The following is a 17,947-nucleotide window of genomic DNA, read 5'->3' as shown; positions in this document are numbered from 1 at the left end:
ACATTAAAATGCATCGTTTTTTACTTAGAAGAAAACTTACATTTGAAACAGTGTTGAGAAGGTTTCAAAAACTTAACTCGTTATCAGACATGACTAGTTTGATAAACAAGTCAATCTATATAATATGATTGAATTTAAGGGGAGGAAAAACACTTCTTCCTTAACTTGGAAAGGAGTTAGGATTCTTTTTTTAACTAGTAAAATAGTTTTTATTATCTGGCCCCGTATATATTCACTTTTATCTTTAGAATAGACTCAATACTCGAATTTGCTATAACCCAATTGGTTAATATGGTAGAAATTCTAAAACATTTATAATAGGCTCGAGTATAATTACTCCATCCAGTTTTTTTTACTATAGATTAATTATATTACACCAGGGTTATGTTTATCAGTAAATATTCTTGATGTATTTACTCTTGCAGTGTACACTCTAAAAGGGAATTGTCAGAATCACTTTGCTTTTTTTTTAATATTTCCAGAAAGATTTTTGGCACCAACAATTTCGGTGTTACGTTTAATGATTCGTAAATGTGTATTCGGTAATCAGTCACAAATAGGAAGGTTTTAGATGGATGGAAAAATATTTAGGACCCCTCTAATAAAACTCATTTTACTAAAATATCTAACTTAAATATTGAAATATAGAATTATTCTCAATAAAGATTTAACCCTTTGATTTTCTAGTCTCATTTTCATATGAAAAACGTCATGAAAAGCTCGGAATGAAAGTGACTAAACTTTGATGCAATTTAGACTTTTTAAAACACTGAACCACGTAGGTAATTTCTGAAATGTATTCTATTGCTTTCTGCTATAATAAATTAAAAAATTTCAACAGAAACATTTAGCATTTGACTTGGAATAATTTGATTATCTTTAAACTAATGATGGGTTTAGCATACCTTTGCTTTGGGCGGATCTGATTTATCAGGCTAATTAAACTACCTACCCCTGTTAGTAAACGCCTAACTAATATGACATACGCAACACAGTGGAACTGAAACCAATCAACATGTTTAAAATTGCTCGCCAGTTTTGATACTCTCAAACAAAATGAAATTTGTGTAAATCAAAGTTGCATCAAAGTCTACAAATCACCATATTCACTAAAGATAACACCATAAAAAAATACAGATTTGTTAACGCAACTTTTCTAACGCTGTAAAAGCTGACTAGTTGAGAAATTAACAGTAATAAAAATGAGAAATTAAAGAACGTACTTAGGAATGGTGTAGGTTGTTCCCTACGATTTTTCTGGTCATAATTAAAAATAACTCTTCTAAATTCTAGAAAATTATATTTATCTAAAACATGTTTAGCCCCGGAGAGTTAGTATTTTTTAAACCAGTAAAAAAGACAACTCTTCCAAGAAAAACTGCCGACGACAAGCTAAGAAGTTATTTAAGCCTACAATAAAATACACGTACTTCTTATGATATAGGAATAAGATGAAGTCTCTGGGTTGATTTAGATTCCGTTTTCAATTATAGTAATATGGAGGGAAGTCTTTTTCGCGATATTTTTTTTACGAGGGTATTTTGGGGAAAGTCTACAATTCCCTCTTTTTGGTATAATCACGATATTTTTTCTTTATCCTTGCTCTATTTCACTCTCCAGCATAGCGTCCAGTTGATCAGACAAATTGGCCAACATATGCTCAATGTCATCAATGACATCGCCCGAGGAGGCCCCATTCTTTGACCTGCAATTACGATCTTCATTACTGGTTGATCAATATAGTTACTTTTCAGGAAAAATCAGTCTATACTCACTGTTCAGGACTGACTGCGTTGCTGTTGTTTGGTGTTAGGAGACCTTTTCCCGCTACTGAAAAAAAATTAAACTAAGAAAAGGACTCTTGAATTGAGTGCATGATCATGTAGTATAACTAACTAACCATGGTTGCCGTTGGAAGTGCCAGCCTTGCGCAACGTCCCTGTAGGCGGGGACCTGTTTGACCCATTATCCCAGTTACCAGAGTGGGAACCGCTGGTTGGGGACGTCGAATCGCCTTTAAGTTGATTCGGTAGTGGTGGTTTCGAAGTAACTACTTTTTGTTTGATGGTACCGACATTTTCGTTGGCGAATGGCAGCGAAGAACTGTGCGATTCGGTGCTAGAGTTTGACACGATAGACTCCGAGGAGTCTTTTCTTCTTTGTTTGGCGGCCAAGTCTTCGTCGGGAGGCCAACAGGACAGGGCTTTACTTACGCCAGTCGAGCACTGGTCGTGGTCAGTTCCGTCCTCGACGGCGGAAGGAAGAGGGGAGGGCGGAGGCGGGAAGTCTTCCGAAGGTGCGGGTGACGGCGTTCGCGTCGTCAAACGATTCCTGGTTAAGGTGGGAGACGTTTTGTCGCGATCGGCAGCCGCCGCGGTTGCCATGTTGAAGCGGGAAGCTAAGCCTTTGACGCACGTCGCGAACGCTTTGTCCTTCATGGCCTGCACGGCGGCCGATTCGTCGTCCATGTCTTCTAAGTTTTCGCAGTCCAAGGAACCCGATCCGACTAACGCGTTGTTGCAGTCGTTGTTGGAAGCGCTGCGAATGGAATTGGTTCGTTTCGGGGGCGGGGGCGGAGTCCTCTTGCCCTTCAACGATCCGTAATTGTCATCGTTCGCTATCGAGTTCGATCGGCCCGTGACGTGACGCGGACTACCCTCGTAATTCGTCCAGCTATCCAGCGCGGAAGAATCGTTATTCTTGATTAAGTCCTCTTTCTCGTCGGCGGGCCTAGACGGAAGTCCGTTCTGTTCCCATCTAGTTTTGGCCACTATCTTCGCGACGGGTCGCGGCTTCACCATATTCTTGGGCCGATTCAAAGTGGCGGTCCCTTCGATCGCGTCGTAGCCGCAGTAGTTCTGAAGGTCGTAACTGCGCGTAGGAATTTCTCCGTCCGTCTCGTATCCCCGTTGACGCCAAGTATTGACCGTGTCGTACCAGGAGTCGTTAGAGCCCAAACCCGCGTTATTCGCTCCGACGTATTTGGGGTGATTCAGTAAAGACATCGAATCTTCGGTATCCAAGCTTTCCAGAGACCTACCGCGATTCGGCGATCGGACCTACGGGAAGATAAAGAGAATATTAAATTTTAATACTAGTAAAATTGAACGCGTTTCCGAAACCCACCTGAATGGCCACCATGTCAGCTTGACACATGAAACCCCCTTGTATCGGCGCGTGTCCGGGGGACCGCAAGTCGCCGTTGCTGAGACGATGATGATATTGCGCGTGTCCGGGATGATGGGGACCGTGCAGCCTGTAGTCCTGCGAAGGGTGATGCAGATGAAGTTGGTGCAATTGGCGCATGAAGTCGTCACCCTTGGGCGGTGATTGTTGAAAGGTTTTCATTTCGGGCTGCATCTGTTGCGGCCACAATTGGGGGGGATCGGTCGACGGCGAGTTATTTCCTCGTCCCGTCGTAATAGCCACCTCTTGGCTGTGGTACCTGAAGGGACTAGCCGGATGACAAACACCGCCTAATGGAAAAACCACTCGTTAGTATCCAATACGGCACTATATGGCTTTAATATTCGAACGCCAGCCTTTAATAATTACCTAAATTATCGGCGCGAGCGAGCGTAGCCAGTCCAGCTGGCACGCGCTGGCCAGTCACGTGGGTGTTGGCGACGGGGTCGAGTAAGGCGGCGTCGGGGCGTTCCGGAAGCCTACCCGAACTGTAGCCGACCAAGGCGGCCGTCCACCCGCTATCGCCGCTCCCTTGCCGACCCAAGACGCTCTTCATCCTCTTGATGGCCAGGGTGATCTTCTTCTGATGGCCCAGCTTTCGGATGCCAACCTCCTCCAGGTCTTCCCACTGCAGCTCCGTCGCCTTCTCGACCGTTTCGTAACCTTGTTGACACAACGAATGAAAATACTCCTCCAGATGAAGAATCGACAGCCATTCCAGCAAAGTTTCCTGGGAACGAATAACGACGTTACGGGTGAGATGATTTCAAAGGCGAGGGATTTACAAGGGTGTTACGCGGAGATAATTATTATTATTTACCGGTTTATAATCGGGTATTCCGTCGGAAATATTCAATTTGGCAATTTCGGATTTTAATTTTCTTCGGTGAGCCGGTTTGGTGATTCCGATCGCGGTCAAATCCTGCGTCGAGAGAGGAAAAAATCCGGGTTATAAATCTCTCATTTCCAAAAATACCAATAACAATTCGATAAGAGCTAGTCCTATATTTACACTTTACACTAAGGGGAGAAAGACAATATAAAGAGAGAAAAGTTGAATAACCTCGGGCGTCATTCGAGAGATGGTCGGCATGTCGTAGCCCGCCTCCACGAACAGGGGCACGTATTCCTCGAAATGAAGACTGCTCAACCACGACCGAAGAATCTCACCGTCCTGAAATTCACAAAAAAACAATATTGAAATTTTTTGAACCAATAATTTATTTTAAACGCGGATCGTTTGGGGTATAATTATTAGCGTTTGGAGCATTGTTCGCCAGAAGAAGGGATTCAACAGACAAAAGCGACGAAATATATTACGGAAATAGCTTAACGTTGGTTGAATTCCATTAGTTTTCCAAAAAGGGGGTTTAAAACTACTTATAAGCGAAACCACAAAAGCCCCAGGAATGCCAACGAGTTGAAAAAATGCGCCGTATCAAAAATTCCAAACGGGTAACCGTGTCTCGACTTCCACAGCCGAAGCCAAAAAGCGTTTTTGGTCCTATAAATTTTCATGAAGCCGGGATTGTTCCCACATTCCGCCGGCCACCGAGCCTCCCTCTCATTATTAAATTATTCAACGCGGAAAAGTTAACGAAACAGCTGTTACGGCATTTCTTCCCGCAAAACGCGCCTTTATTTTTCTACAGCGAAAAGCTTTTCATCATTGAAAACTCCTAGGAATTAAAGCCTTTTCAAATTAAATTTGTCGAGTGGAAAGGCGTATAAATAATTAAAACTAAGTCAGATGGTCAAGTTTAACCTACATAAAAATAAAAATTACAAAGCAGTTTCCCTCAAAACTTGATGGGATTTTTTTGTTAAGGCATGGAAAGAGGGCTGAAGAAAACGGCTTTAATGCATTTTTCGAGGACAGCCTCTCGCACTTTTTGGTTAGGACTAGCGAATAACGCAGACCTTACAAGCGTCTAAGGCTTTGATCACGATGTCAGGTAAACATTTGAGAGGGGCCAATTTTGGCTCGGAGAATAAAAGGGGTAAAGGGGTTTTTCTAGTCGGGGCGGGGTATACAGCGAGGGGGGGAGGTAAAAATGGCGCCGACCTCAAATGGCGCCAGAGGAGTTCCCCTTTTTTAAATGTGTCGATAACAGGGTGGCCGCGTCCACGATGAAAGAGAAAATATTCATGTAGATCGTGCATTTCCAATAGCAAATGAAAATACGAATATAAAAATATATATTACATTATTCGGAGAAACTATTTTCCCCCGTGACTAATAGATTAGCGCTAGTCTTCGGCGGTAATGACGACTGCTGGCTCCGGTACACTCGCCATTATTATAGGCAGTCGATACGGTAAAACAAATACAACGAAAGGGTTATTCCCTCGGCCCAACGGCTACCCTAGCCGTCTGCGAAAGCGATAAATATAGGGGGGAGAAACAATGAGTATCTAAAGCGCCTAAGGTCGAAAACGTATCATATCGTTTTCATTCGCGTTCAAAAATCGTACGATGTTTGAAACATTTTTTGGTTAATATAAACATTTCAATGAAACGAACCAAGTAACAAATGATAACCTAGTTTTTGAATTAAATGTATTTAAAACAGTATCATTGTCAATTAGCTAATTAACACGTACGATAAATTGAATTTAAAAGAAAACCCAATATTTGGAATAAAACAAAACATTTCGTACAAAAGGAATTGCTGAAACCGCGATTAAAAATGAGAAATGTAGATAAAAATTAGAACGGAACCGAAGTGGCGAACGGGAGGTGTTCAGGGTGAAGCGATCTACCAAGGGGTACGCATTCGTTTTTGAAGCGGAGTGTATTTCTTCGCGTAATACGTGTTAAACGTCGGGGGAAGAGGGGCATGCGGGATGAATGATAGCGTAACTATGACACGCGATCCTTTACCTTGCATCTGTGCATCCAGCGTCCGAGAGAATCCCTGCTAGAGTGGGCGGGTGCCCAAGCGCGGCTCATGACAAGAGTTCCCGGCGGCTGCGGCGGCGGCGGAGGAGTCCCTCTCGCGAGAAAAAGCGACTATATTTCCCGAATGAAGGTAATCCGGGGCCAGTTTGGCGAAGGAAGGAAGAAGCAGCCAGTCGCGGAAGGAGGGGTCAGCTGCTCATTAATCTCGGGTATGGCGAGCTGCTTAACGGCCGACAACAAATAACCACGGCGACTCTGGCGCTGAGCACCACCAGCATCTCCCGCCGACAAACGCCTCGGATCCAACGCTACACAACACGGCACACGCGACTCTCTTTCCCGAAAGAAAGGACCAACCGAACGGATTCTCTAGAAAAACACAACTTGACCAAAGGGTACGCCGAGTAGGGAAAAAAAGGAACAGAATTGGGAAAAAATTACGTCGAAAAACGTCGATTTACGCCAGCACAGTCTCGTTTTACTTTTTTTCTCTGCCCCTTTAAATCGAACGCGACGCTACAGATGAAATAATCCGGAACTGAATCTTTTCGGAGTCTATTGATTCCCGATTTTGCACAGCGGCCGAAAACCGTCGCGCTGGCTGGCTGGCCGCGAAAAGCCTATTTTCTACTCGCTCTCCTTCGGCGCCCTTATATTAGTCAGTTCGGAACGGGTGACGAGAAAACATTTCAAATTAAAAAGGCGCGCGCGATGGGCGAAAGCTCTCTCGCGGGGAGCGGGAAAACGGGCCGGGGGGGGGGGGGAGAAATCGGTACTGTCCAAACAGAAAGAACGTGATCTTCGGGAGAATATAGTACAACGGTTACTGTAATCAAGCGGTGGAGAGGAGAGAAACGACGTTGGACAAGCCGTCCACGGCAGCAGCCACTGGCGGGAAACCGAACGCGAAACGACGCGACTCGAGCCACGAGCCCGAGTCATCCAGCTGCCAGCCCGCGGAACACGAGCGATACTTTCCACTCCCCCTCTTCTGTTTACCCCCTCTCTGCCCCCCCCCCTTGCACCTCCGTTCGCGTTTGCCTTCCCCCCCCCCTCGCTCTTCTTTTTCCTTCTCTTGGTCTTCCCATCTCCGGCGACCCCTCCGCTCCGTTCTCTCCGAAGCGCGCGTTTTATAGCGGAAAGATGTTTTTCCTTTATTCGGCGGCATCATCCCGAGGAGGGATCCGCGCGATTGGCCCAGCGGCGAAGAGAGAAGCTAAAGATGAGGAGAACTTTATAGGAGTAGATCCTTTCTCTAGTCCTTTAGCGTAGCGAGGGTGGACCCATTCGCCGGCGTAACAATAGAGAGAGCGAGTAGGGCGAGAAGGCCACCCCAAAAAGAGTATCATCGGGGGAAAGAGAAAAGGCCGATTTGGGAGCGAAACAGGCGCGCCACTTTACGGCTAATGTTCCAAACATTAACTTAAGGGCGCAACGCCTCGTCTTTACATTAGACGCGAATAGAAAACGCGTTTCCTCCGTCTTGGGAGACGCGAGCGACTGGAAAACAACGCGAAAACTAACCCTAAATTAAGCCTCGGTGTACGGGCGTCGATTAAACGTCCCAACCTAGAAAAACGTAAACCGTACCCGTTTTCCGCGCGTAAATAAGAGTGCCCGTTTAAACCGACAAATAGGTATAAATATGACAAACTTTGGGCAATATAAACCGCCCTCGGTAACGCAATTTTCCCGGCCGATACAACGCCCCGCGTGTAGGTTCACCCCATTTTTCGCCAAAATATTATTTTTATAACTATGATAAGTATTCATGCCCCCCCCCCCCTCTTTAGTCTTTTAAGAGATGGAATTTCAAGTTTTACGAATTCCGTCTCAAAAGCGTCGACCGCGTTCGTTTCATTCTCTTCGAAAAATTACTTTCATCCTCGTTTTTACTTAGTAATATTAAACGAAACTAAGGGAAAACTTCCTTGAAAAATGGATATTTTCTCTAGAGTTTCTTCACCGAAACTTTTTAATATTTTTCCACCTAGAATTTTTCATTAAATTACCGGACGAAAATATCTCGGTAAAATTTTACACCAACCAGAAGACGATAAAAAGAGAAAAAAATCACTTTTTCCAATAAGTTTATGGAGATTTAGAGAAGGTCCCTTTTCTCTCTTTGAGACTATAATATGATCCACGGAATGAGAAATAGTAGGGGAAGGGAAGCCCGCCAAAAATCGGGGTGGAGAGCGTCGGGCTAGAGAGGGAACTATCTACGATAATAGAGGGGCCGTTCCATCCCCCCGGCTTCTCCACCAAACATGGCTTTGGACTCGCCGCCGACCCGAGGTCACGGAATCATCCATTTACGTAATTTTACGCCGCGGAGTAGATTGGAGAGGTCTTTCTCGTAGCCCGTTTCTTTTAGCGAAGGAAGATAAAAGAGCTTCTCCAAAGAATAAGGCATATTTTTCAACACTTATTAAACTCCGATTTGACTGCCCTCTGGTGGCCATCGCCCTAGACACCCCTTTCAACTAAGAGCTAGTTCGCAAACTTTACTTTTTTCCTTTTTAATATTCCATCCCGCGTCTTTAACGCGTAATTAAGAAAGACATTAGGAAAATGGCCTTATTCCCTGCCCTCCACTTTGTTCGCTTTTCGGAGAAATAAAAAGGGTTGTCCCTTTTTCAAAAAAATGCTCGACGCCAAATGCCAAAAGGACCATTAGTCCGTAAAAGAACCGTCTCCGATAAAATGTCCCAGCAAAAGTAATTATTTTTTAAATACTTTTGAGAAAACTAATCAAACCTCTCTTTTTCTACCCATCAACAAAAACTGTTATACCATTTTATTGAAAAGAATTCTATGGGACTATTTTTCGCGAAACTTGGCGAAAACTGATATCGAAAGTTAAAAAGTATATTTTTTATAACGAGACAAACCAAAATAACACGTTTTGGACTAATTTCAATGGAGCAGCACTCTTCAGAAAGAGAGGTTCTAAAATATCCAAGTGGGATGTAATAACACCCACATTGTGACCCTAAAATGTTGCGGTGTGGGTAAAAAATAAAATATATATGAAATGCCTCTCGAGCGCCACAAAGCGGAGAGCGTTAAAAGGTTCTCTAGTAGAGGGCAGCGCGAGCTTTTCATACTGGCAAAAAATCCTTTTGTATACGTCATAGCCATAGGGGGCACTACGCATTGAGGTGATGGCCATAGAGGGGTCGGGGGGCGTACAACCAAAGTATCCCTCCACTTCCCATCCATTACATCATATTTTTTATATAAAGCCTCCTTAGTTTAGGGGGCGGTTGGGCTGATATTTCTATCCATATGGCACGCGCGAAATTCCGATTAGGGATAAGAGATGTCGCTTTCGCAACGGCTCGCCTGGCTTCGCTTTTCTCATAAATTTATACAGAAAGGGGCGGATTACTGAGATATTAGAGATTAAACCCCGATGCTAAGCCCCTCGTACGGAAAAACGAGGCTAAAAAGATGCGGGTCGCGGACGTTGACGGACGCTAAAAACAAACCCGCGCTCTTAATAAGTAGTTGTTGCTATTCCTATACGTTGGCCGACGTAATAATAGGAACGAGTTAGTTCGCGGGGCCTCTGAATAAGAAGTTTCCCCGCCGTACTCGGTCGCTCTAAGGGGAAGAACTTTTCGAGGCGTAATTGCGGGAATAGCGGCGGGCGGTCACGATTCCCTGATGAGATTTACAGCACGGTTAGGGGCATTAGCCGCTCTTGGTACTTAATACCGCGCCGGCATACCCGATTGGGTTTGCCCTAACTCCATCCGCGCCAAGGCTTAACAACAACCTTAAAAAAACAAAAACCCCACCAAAGTCCTTGAAAAAGAGACTTTCTATAAAATAAAACCCATCGGCGCAGCGCGGACAGAAGGGAGAAAATATATTAAATTTCTCGCGCCGAAAGCGAGCTGGCGAAATAACGTATGAAAAAATTCAGATCCGATTACAATATTATTACGCGAGAAAAACAATGGAAAATTCCACCCTTCTTCGTACCCCCCCCCCCCCCCCTGTCCCTTCAGTTCCAAGAAATTACGACCTAGAAATCCGAGAGAGGTTGTTTTAAAACGGTGGATTCGAATCACGTTCCAATAGAGTATACATACAACAGACGCTTAATTTCGACCGCCGAGGCTTAGTTACGAAGCACTGACTTTACCTTCTTCCCACTTTTATCTAGTATCGCTAGTCACGACGGCCGGGATGAAGGAGGTAGCGGAGTTTCCATCCCAACCTTTTTCAATCTAGTCCTCTCACCCTCGGAGACATCTTTTAAAAACTCCAACCCAATACGCCACTTTTGTTTTAATAATATCAAATTTTATTTTACTTCCAAAGGCGCCTTTGGAATAAAGGTGATAGATGAAAAAATATAATGCGCCCATTCCCATTGATAACTCGACGGATTAGGAAAATTTACATTTCGCGAGGAATCCCATTGATATGAAATATCGGCTGCTCGACTAGACGCTAATAGTTTCGGTGTCGGAGTCTGTTTACGGAGAGTGAATCGAACCCCTTTAAATGGGCTTCGCATTAAGGCTTCTAAGTTTAGCGGCGAAAACGGCGCGTAGGACAAACAATGGAAGAAATGGAAGAGGGCAAATCTTAATTTAAAGGGAAAGGAGGAGAAACGTAGAGAGAAGGCTAATGGAAAAGGGACTCACCGGAAGTCCGTGCAAAACCATCTCGGCCACGTTGGCGCAAACGGATATGGCGTTACTGTCCTCCATAACGCGATCGCCGCTGCCCAAGGACGAGTTGGAGCTGTGGTAACTGCGTCGGTGACCGGCCTGGTCAAAGTTGCCCGTCCATCCTCCGGCCATCGGGACGCTTCCGGAACGTCCCTGTTTGAGCAGACACACTCTTTTACAATTTGTTCCGTCAGTCGATTACGGAGAGGGTAAAAGTGGGGAAGGATGACGAAGGTTTTGATTACTTTCCCAACGGACGCTCGGCCACTGTCCAGGCTCGTGTTGCTGTTCCTGGCGGCATCGTTGGCCCCTTGAAGACCCCCCACAATGGGGCCTTCAATCACGCTGACCGGGCTAGGGGTGATGACGTCGATGCCCTGGTCCTCGGACGAAGCGGGGGTGACGGCTCCGGAGCCGAATCCTGAAAGAATCGACGGGTCACTTACGTTATTTCCACGGAATCAATTAAGATTGACAATCACGAGCGTACCTAGTATTCGGTTGGTGTCTTTGACCGGAGTGCTCGGCGAGCTACCGGGCCTCGGGTGAACCAGCACGCGGGTTCGGTAACTCTGCGAAGATTTCATTACAATAATTAGCAAAAAAGTGAGGAGAGCGCGGGGGAATTGGCGGACAAGAAGGGAAACCCACCAGGTGGCCATCGGCGGGTGGAAAGTTGAAGACGCTCTGAGGTCGGGTCGGTGAAGACAACTGGGTCGCTTGTCGGTGGGCCGCCGCGTACGCCTCGGCTTCTGACGGAACTGCAATAATAAACAAATAGTCCAACGAGTTTAGCCGACAGGAAACCTTTACGTAAACTATAACGGTCGTGTTTATCATACGGCATGTTTTACCAAGAACGCCGAAGGGCTAAGAGAACACGTCGGCAGCACCCGGTTCGCCTCGTGACTCCCCAAAAGCGAAACCTCGCCCCTCCGCCTTTCCTCGTGTAACATCCCCCCCCCCCCTCTCGGTAAAGGGGAAGACACCCGTCCACGATCAAGGGCTCTCTCTTCGCGTAGGCGGAGAATATCAACGAGAAATCATCAAAACGGAAGCCAAAGTTGGGGCTTCATATTCTACGAACCGGAACGCAATCTTGGTTTTACTTACCATCTAATAAACGAGCCGTAGAATCAGTCGTAAACATACATATTGATTATTTTATTGCCAATCAAGGCGAGGGTCGTAAAACCGAGGGTTTTTTCGGAATAAATACTAAGGGTAGCGCGCGCGAGTTTGCTAAATCGGAAGATAACGAAAATTAATAAAAGTAAAAAAAAAATGTATAAATTTCTCGCATGGTGGACCGAGGCTTAATAAAATAATTATGGAGTCCGCGTCGATAAGCGAATGCGATATAGACTCGGGGGGGGGGGGGGGGCGGCAGAAATAGGTACAATAGATTAATTTCCAACAGCGGGTAGTGGTACGAACAATAATAATAATAATAATAATAATAATCAGCTAGGCTAATACCCAAGGCACCACCTTAGGCCTAAGTCATCATGCGACTTTTGAAGCCTTTAATTAAGGGGGGGTTGCGCGCGTAATTACGCGATTCACGGATGCGGAATGGCACGAAACGCGGGTACAGCGATACTACTTTCGGTGGCTGCACCGAGAGCTGATCATTCGTGCTTGGCATTATGGCCCGTGTTTAACGGGCGCGCTACTCAATTTCAGTAAGTAAACAAGAGGGCGGGACAGGTCGAGCGCGTAGCCTTAACCCCGTCCAAAGGCGCTAGCCGAACTGTTGGCTAAACACGAGCATCGCGGTATAGAGTACGTCCCCCCTTTTAATGTACGAGTGGCCGGGGAATGTACGGATGTCTCCTAAGGAAATACGCTTATTGAATGGAGGCCTAATGAAGACTTCTTGGACATGTCGGGACGGATAATGTCTCCTTTAATTAGATACTGGGGAATCCGTCCGAGCGGAAAAAGATGTCCCGCAGTCTCGCCTGTCAGACATCACCCCCAAAAGCCAACCGCGTTTCTCTTTTCGGAATGTAGCCAGGGTCAAGGTGGTTGAACTCGTGCCTTAAATATTTCGCTCGTATTTTTCTCGCTGATAAAATACCAAATTAGTACGCGTACTAACCTTAACACTTGGTACCAAAACGATAAGTCTATTATTATTTTTAGAGCTGTCCTATACTAAAAAGCGACGTTAATGATCACTATTAATAACAGCGGAAGTAGAGATAAGTGTCCATTTCCCTAAACATTTACTTCCGCTGTGATAATTTAAATAAGTTAAGTATTTAAAAGACGTTTCGGAAGAAAAATAAAGCCGAGCTAAATACATGTTTTTAAAAGTATTACCAGTTTTTTCACATTTTTTTACCCTAAATTTTATGAAAGGTTTCCGATTTGGAACTGAAATTAAATTTTGACATTTCCCTGAATTTAAGCCTAATTTTTAAAATTCCCCGACTTTTCATTGATATCTTAGACCCATAATTCCCTGGCTTTTCATTTATTTTTAGACCCTTATTAAAATTCCCTGAATTTACCAGGAATTCCCGAGGGGGTAGTCACTTACGTAATCAGGTGTACAAATCATAGGTAATCACGGGAATTCACTTAAAATAATCACCGGCAACCAACGAAAACTTACGAGCAATCACTGGAAATCAACGAAATCTTACGAGCAATCACTGGAAATCATCGAAAACTTACGAGCAATCACTGGAAATCATCGAAAACTTACGAGCAATCACTGGAAATCATCGAAAACTTACGAGCAATCACTGGAAATCATCGAAAACTTACGAGCAATCACTGGAAATCATCGAAAACTTACGAGCAATCACTGGAAATCATCGAAAACTTACGAGCAATCACTGGAAATCATCGAAAACTTACGAGCAATCACTGGAAATCATCGAAAACTTACGAGCAATCACTGGAAATCACCGATTGTTGAAAAATCAGTAATCAGGTGTACAAAATATTTAAGTGACTACGCCCTCGGGAATTGCAGGTTTCCCAGGTACCTTGACAGCCCTGAAGTAATATGAAGTAATACACGCGACACATTTTGTCGGAAATTTCTATCTATTGTAATCATTAATGGATATTCTAAATGCTTTTCTCGAGGGGGTAACCACTTCGTGTAGTAGGTGTACACTTCTATTTGCATTACGAATAAATACTACAAATTACTTCGTAATACAGCCTAGTATTGTAATATGGTGAATTATTGTGTAATACGGTGAATTACCTTGTAATACTGTGTAATATCAAGTAATATTGCGCGTAGTAAGTGTAGTACGTTATCTATTAAGATGAAGTATTATATAGTACAGTACATTATTGCATAATATTTTAAACTCATTAAATGATTTTGGGTAATACCTAAGTAAGATTGGAAATATAGGGGAAAATACTTTTCAAATTCGATTTAGGAAAGACAGAGGGAACACAGTGCCGTATTTAAATACCAATGAAATACCAGGACTTTTTTTTATTTATTTTAAGCGGCGGAGAGTACTGGGGGGACCAACGGGTGGATTGAGAGAAAAGCTAAAAAACGTCTCGACATAGACATTCTCCCTAGGCATAAATAACTACATAAAGGAATTTAACGGTAATACCAAGAACGTATATATGTATAAGAACGTTGAACAAAAGGCATCGTTTGGGCCATGATGCAATCGCTTTCAGAATAACTCCGCCCTAAAATCTGCGTGCAGCGCGCGCTTGAACTAGAAACGGTTTTAACCTTTAGCGCGCGCCGCACGCGGTTTTTTGGGCGGAGTTATTCGGTAACCGATTGAATCATGGCCAAGGCTATAGCCTTGATCATGGCCTAAGCGATGCCAATATGATCGTTTAACGTTCTTATACATATTTACGTTCTTGGAATTATCATTAAAAATTTGTAGGACTGCGTAATACAGTTAAATTCCTTTCAGTAATTGTAGTATAGTGTAATACTGTGTAGTATCTGTAATACTGCGTAATACCGTGTAATACAATGTGTAATATATGGCAGTACGGGGTAATAATTGGTAATACAATCAATATTCAGTAATACGTGTAATACAAGTAATATTTTTGTAGTACCAAGACAGTAATCTGTAGTCCGATGTACAGTAAAAAACCTAGTGGTTACCCCCTCGGCTTTTCTTTTAAGAGAGAGAGAGATATATATATAAGGTACTTGTAACAGGTAAAGTCAAATGGTGGGTTAGGTCCCCCCCCCCCCCCTAACAGTTTTCAAAAACTAACCTTTATATTATGCACTATACTAGTTAACGGAAAAACGTAATCTTTTAAAGCCCGTTATAAAACAAAGAAATGAATAATTTTTCTTTCGAATACTAAATGAAATCATTTCAGCAAAAATAACTTTGGAATGTGCATTATTCGAATTATTTTATTAGTATTAGAAACGCGCGCTTGGGGCCAATTACAACCACGGGACGGTTGGTGGGATGTTCTTTCGATAATAAATCTTCAAACCTATGTTATTTGGAGTTTGTCAGAGAATGTAGCTAACCCGAGGGGTCGGACATTCACTAAAAATGCGGGATTTCACGCTGGATTTCAAGATTTCTCGATGGATTCCGGGATTTCTCGTCGGATTTCGCATTTTCTCTATTTCTTATAACCCTCCTTTCAAAAATTGCACAGCACTTAATTTTAATCCAACGCCTATAAAGTGTCCCCGTGTTTTTACAAAATAAAACTATTTGCAATGCTTGAATTACAGCGACAAACAATGTCAATAACAGTATCCGGGTGCTATTGGCGTGAAACTGCCGCAGTGCCCCACGAAATAATTCAAAGAAAGTGCAAATTTCTTATACTAAGAAGATAATTCGAATAATACACATTCCAAAGTTATTTTTGGTAAAATGATTTATTTAATTATAGAAATAATTAAAAATATTTTTTTCCTGGTTTCATAATCATTTGATTGGCGCCATTTTTAGGGCGATTGGTTTATTTCGAAAAATTTAAAAGCCCAAAATTTAAAAATAAATATTTCCCTTAACTGTATGGTCCCAATAATTCGAATGTGGTGCATAATGTTGCCTGTGAATGGCAACATTTTCATGGGAGAATGGTGAAAGGGGGCGGGGGTTATTCGAGCCTGGCGCATAATGCATAATTGATGGTGCAAAATGGATGCTATTTAATCAACTAGTTAGTTTTTGAAAAATACGTTAGGGCGGGGGGTCAACTAAACCCACCCAAAGTCGAAGTCCGTCATTTCAGCGTGAACAGAACTTGGGTCCGTCGATTGTATAGGCTTACGTCACACATCTCCAGTTATGTTTCGTGATGTATAAAGCTAAAATATTTTAAACTTTAAAAATTTTATCTGGTTGAAAAAAAGTAAACATTGGTAAGCGGAAAGTGGGGACGGAATTCGTTTTAATTGGACAATTTATGCAAATGTTGCCTAAATTTGTTGTTATAAAGAAAACGAAATATTATTATAAGACTTCGCTGTATAAACTTAAATATTTTATCTTTCGAAATTTTATCTTGTTGAAAAAAAGTAAGCATTCGCGAGTAGAAAGTGGGAAGGGAATCCGTATTAATTGGCCAATTAAAATTTTAACCGAACGCTTAATTTCGAATTAAAATGTAAATTGGGAATAGTTCATTACGCAGGCTCGGGTTTCCGAACAACAAACGGAGCTGCCAAACCACTAAACCGGGCTCAGTTGACAGTTCGATTAGAGGCGGTCTTCATCGGTTTTCTTCTCGTCCCGAAATGCCATCTAAACGCTTTAACGAGTTTCCGGAGAAAATTAGGCTAAATTTATTTCCAATTCTTTTACGAAGCGACTGAAAAATAGCAGCGTAATTAAGTTTGCAGGCGCTCGCCTCGATGCCAGCTTTAATTATTATTTGAATATATTATATACCTTAAAACTTTCTCTAAAATGTATACGGCGCTACTTTAAAAATTTCTTTCCACATTCCTAATTAAGGGCTGCGAGTGACTTTGAAATTCAAATTTCTCAAGAGGCCCTATACCCGCCGGATCCCGAGCGCCGCGAGAAATATAAGCCTAGGTAGACTGTCTGGATAAAAACATTTTGACTGCTACTAATTAGCGTATCTCGTATTCCTACGAATTACATAGCAAAATTTTCGGTCTAGGACTTAATTACATCTTAAAAAAAAACATATTATAGAATTTTTTTTAAATTAAAATTCATGAAATACGTTGGCAGAAATGGTATAATTTTACATTCCGCGTCTTTAAGCTTCAGTTTGCGACTTTTATAATCCACGAATGACGCCCTCGATAAATGATGAAGTAACTTAAAATGAAAAAGATCGTCTATTCCGGATACTAAAGAAATCTCCAATTTTGGTCCACAGACCATGAGCAGAATGTAAGGTCCTGAACAAATTGTTTACGCGTTGTTGTCTTTTCCGGGCTACGGACGGGACAGCATCGCGGATATAATTGACGACTCAAAGAAAGCTAATAAATCTATCGGTACGAGTTTCCTCTTCGTGACAATAGCGCTTTAGCGACGAATCTAGAAAGGGTGATAATGTAACAGAAAATGTCTTCCGTTCTCACAGAAATCTCTATCACATTCGTACCAGCCTCGGATAGGATGATCGCCTTATTGAAAAATAGCGAGATGCGGGTTCTTCAAAGCGGAAGTAATATTAACCCTATCCCTATTATAAGGTATACATTTATTTCGATAGTCTACACGATGTATTTTTCATCAATACTCCAATATTCCTATGAGAATATTTTGATCCGCGTATACAAGGATGGATTTGGCAATATCGGAAATAGGAAAACCCCCGTTAAACTTGGCGAACTTCTATCGAATTCTCTCAGAGGCGTTTTCTTCTTCTAACCATCAACTTCACACACAGCCTCCGAATTCGGGGGTGGCTAGGGGCCACGCGCTGTACTAGCGGAGCCACCTTTTTCGGATTCAATTTCTTTCAGCGGGTTCAAACGCCAGAGACGGAGTAAAGGAAGAGATAATAGAACGAAACTTTCTCGCTCTCTCTTTTGATAGAAAAAGAGACAATGATACTGAGAATCGAGAGCCTATAAAACTTTTTATTGGAAGAATACCGCGATGGGAACGTCTATTTAAAGTTACAAGGCGAACACGGACTTAGGAGCGACGCTCACTCGGTAGCTTGGCTCGAGCGGGCAGCG

General features: G+C 43.0%; 1 protein-coding gene across 1 annotated transcript in view; it reads right to left on the bottom strand.

Annotated features, from left to right (window-relative positions):
- Position 1: 1 nt before the first annotated feature.
- The window catches only part of LOC149933070 (uncharacterized), a 165,848-nt gene continuing 147,902 nt past the window's right edge, over positions 2-17,947 (bottom strand). Inside the window, exons 11-21 of the mRNA XM_090156959.1 lie at positions 11,431-11,540; positions 11,270-11,351; positions 11,025-11,200; positions 10,753-10,932; positions 4,250-4,360; positions 4,007-4,108; positions 3,556-3,916; positions 3,127-3,476; positions 1,901-3,059; positions 1,776-1,830; positions 2-1,705 (exon numbers count right to left, since the gene is read on the bottom strand). Of these exons, the coding sequence (XP_090013085.1) occupies positions 1,594-1,705; positions 1,776-1,830; positions 1,901-3,059; positions 3,127-3,476; positions 3,556-3,916; positions 4,007-4,108; positions 4,250-4,360; positions 10,753-10,932; positions 11,025-11,200; positions 11,270-11,351; positions 11,431-11,540 (2,798 nt within the window). The 3' untranslated portion in view covers positions 2-1,593. The remainder of the gene's footprint in view (positions 1,706-1,775; positions 1,831-1,900; positions 3,060-3,126; positions 3,477-3,555; positions 3,917-4,006; positions 4,109-4,249; positions 4,361-10,752; positions 10,933-11,024; positions 11,201-11,269; positions 11,352-11,430; positions 11,541-17,947) is intronic.

This window comes from Leiobunum rupestre, chromosome 8 (assembly GCF_980474605.1).
Source record: "Leiobunum rupestre chromosome 8, qqLeiRupe1.1.hap1, whole genome shotgun sequence".
NCBI lineage: Eukaryota > Metazoa > Arthropoda > Arachnida > Opiliones > Sclerosomatidae > Leiobunum > Leiobunum rupestre.
The sequence above is the reverse complement of the archived record's forward strand: the minus strand, read 5'-3'. Positions and strand labels throughout refer to the sequence as shown.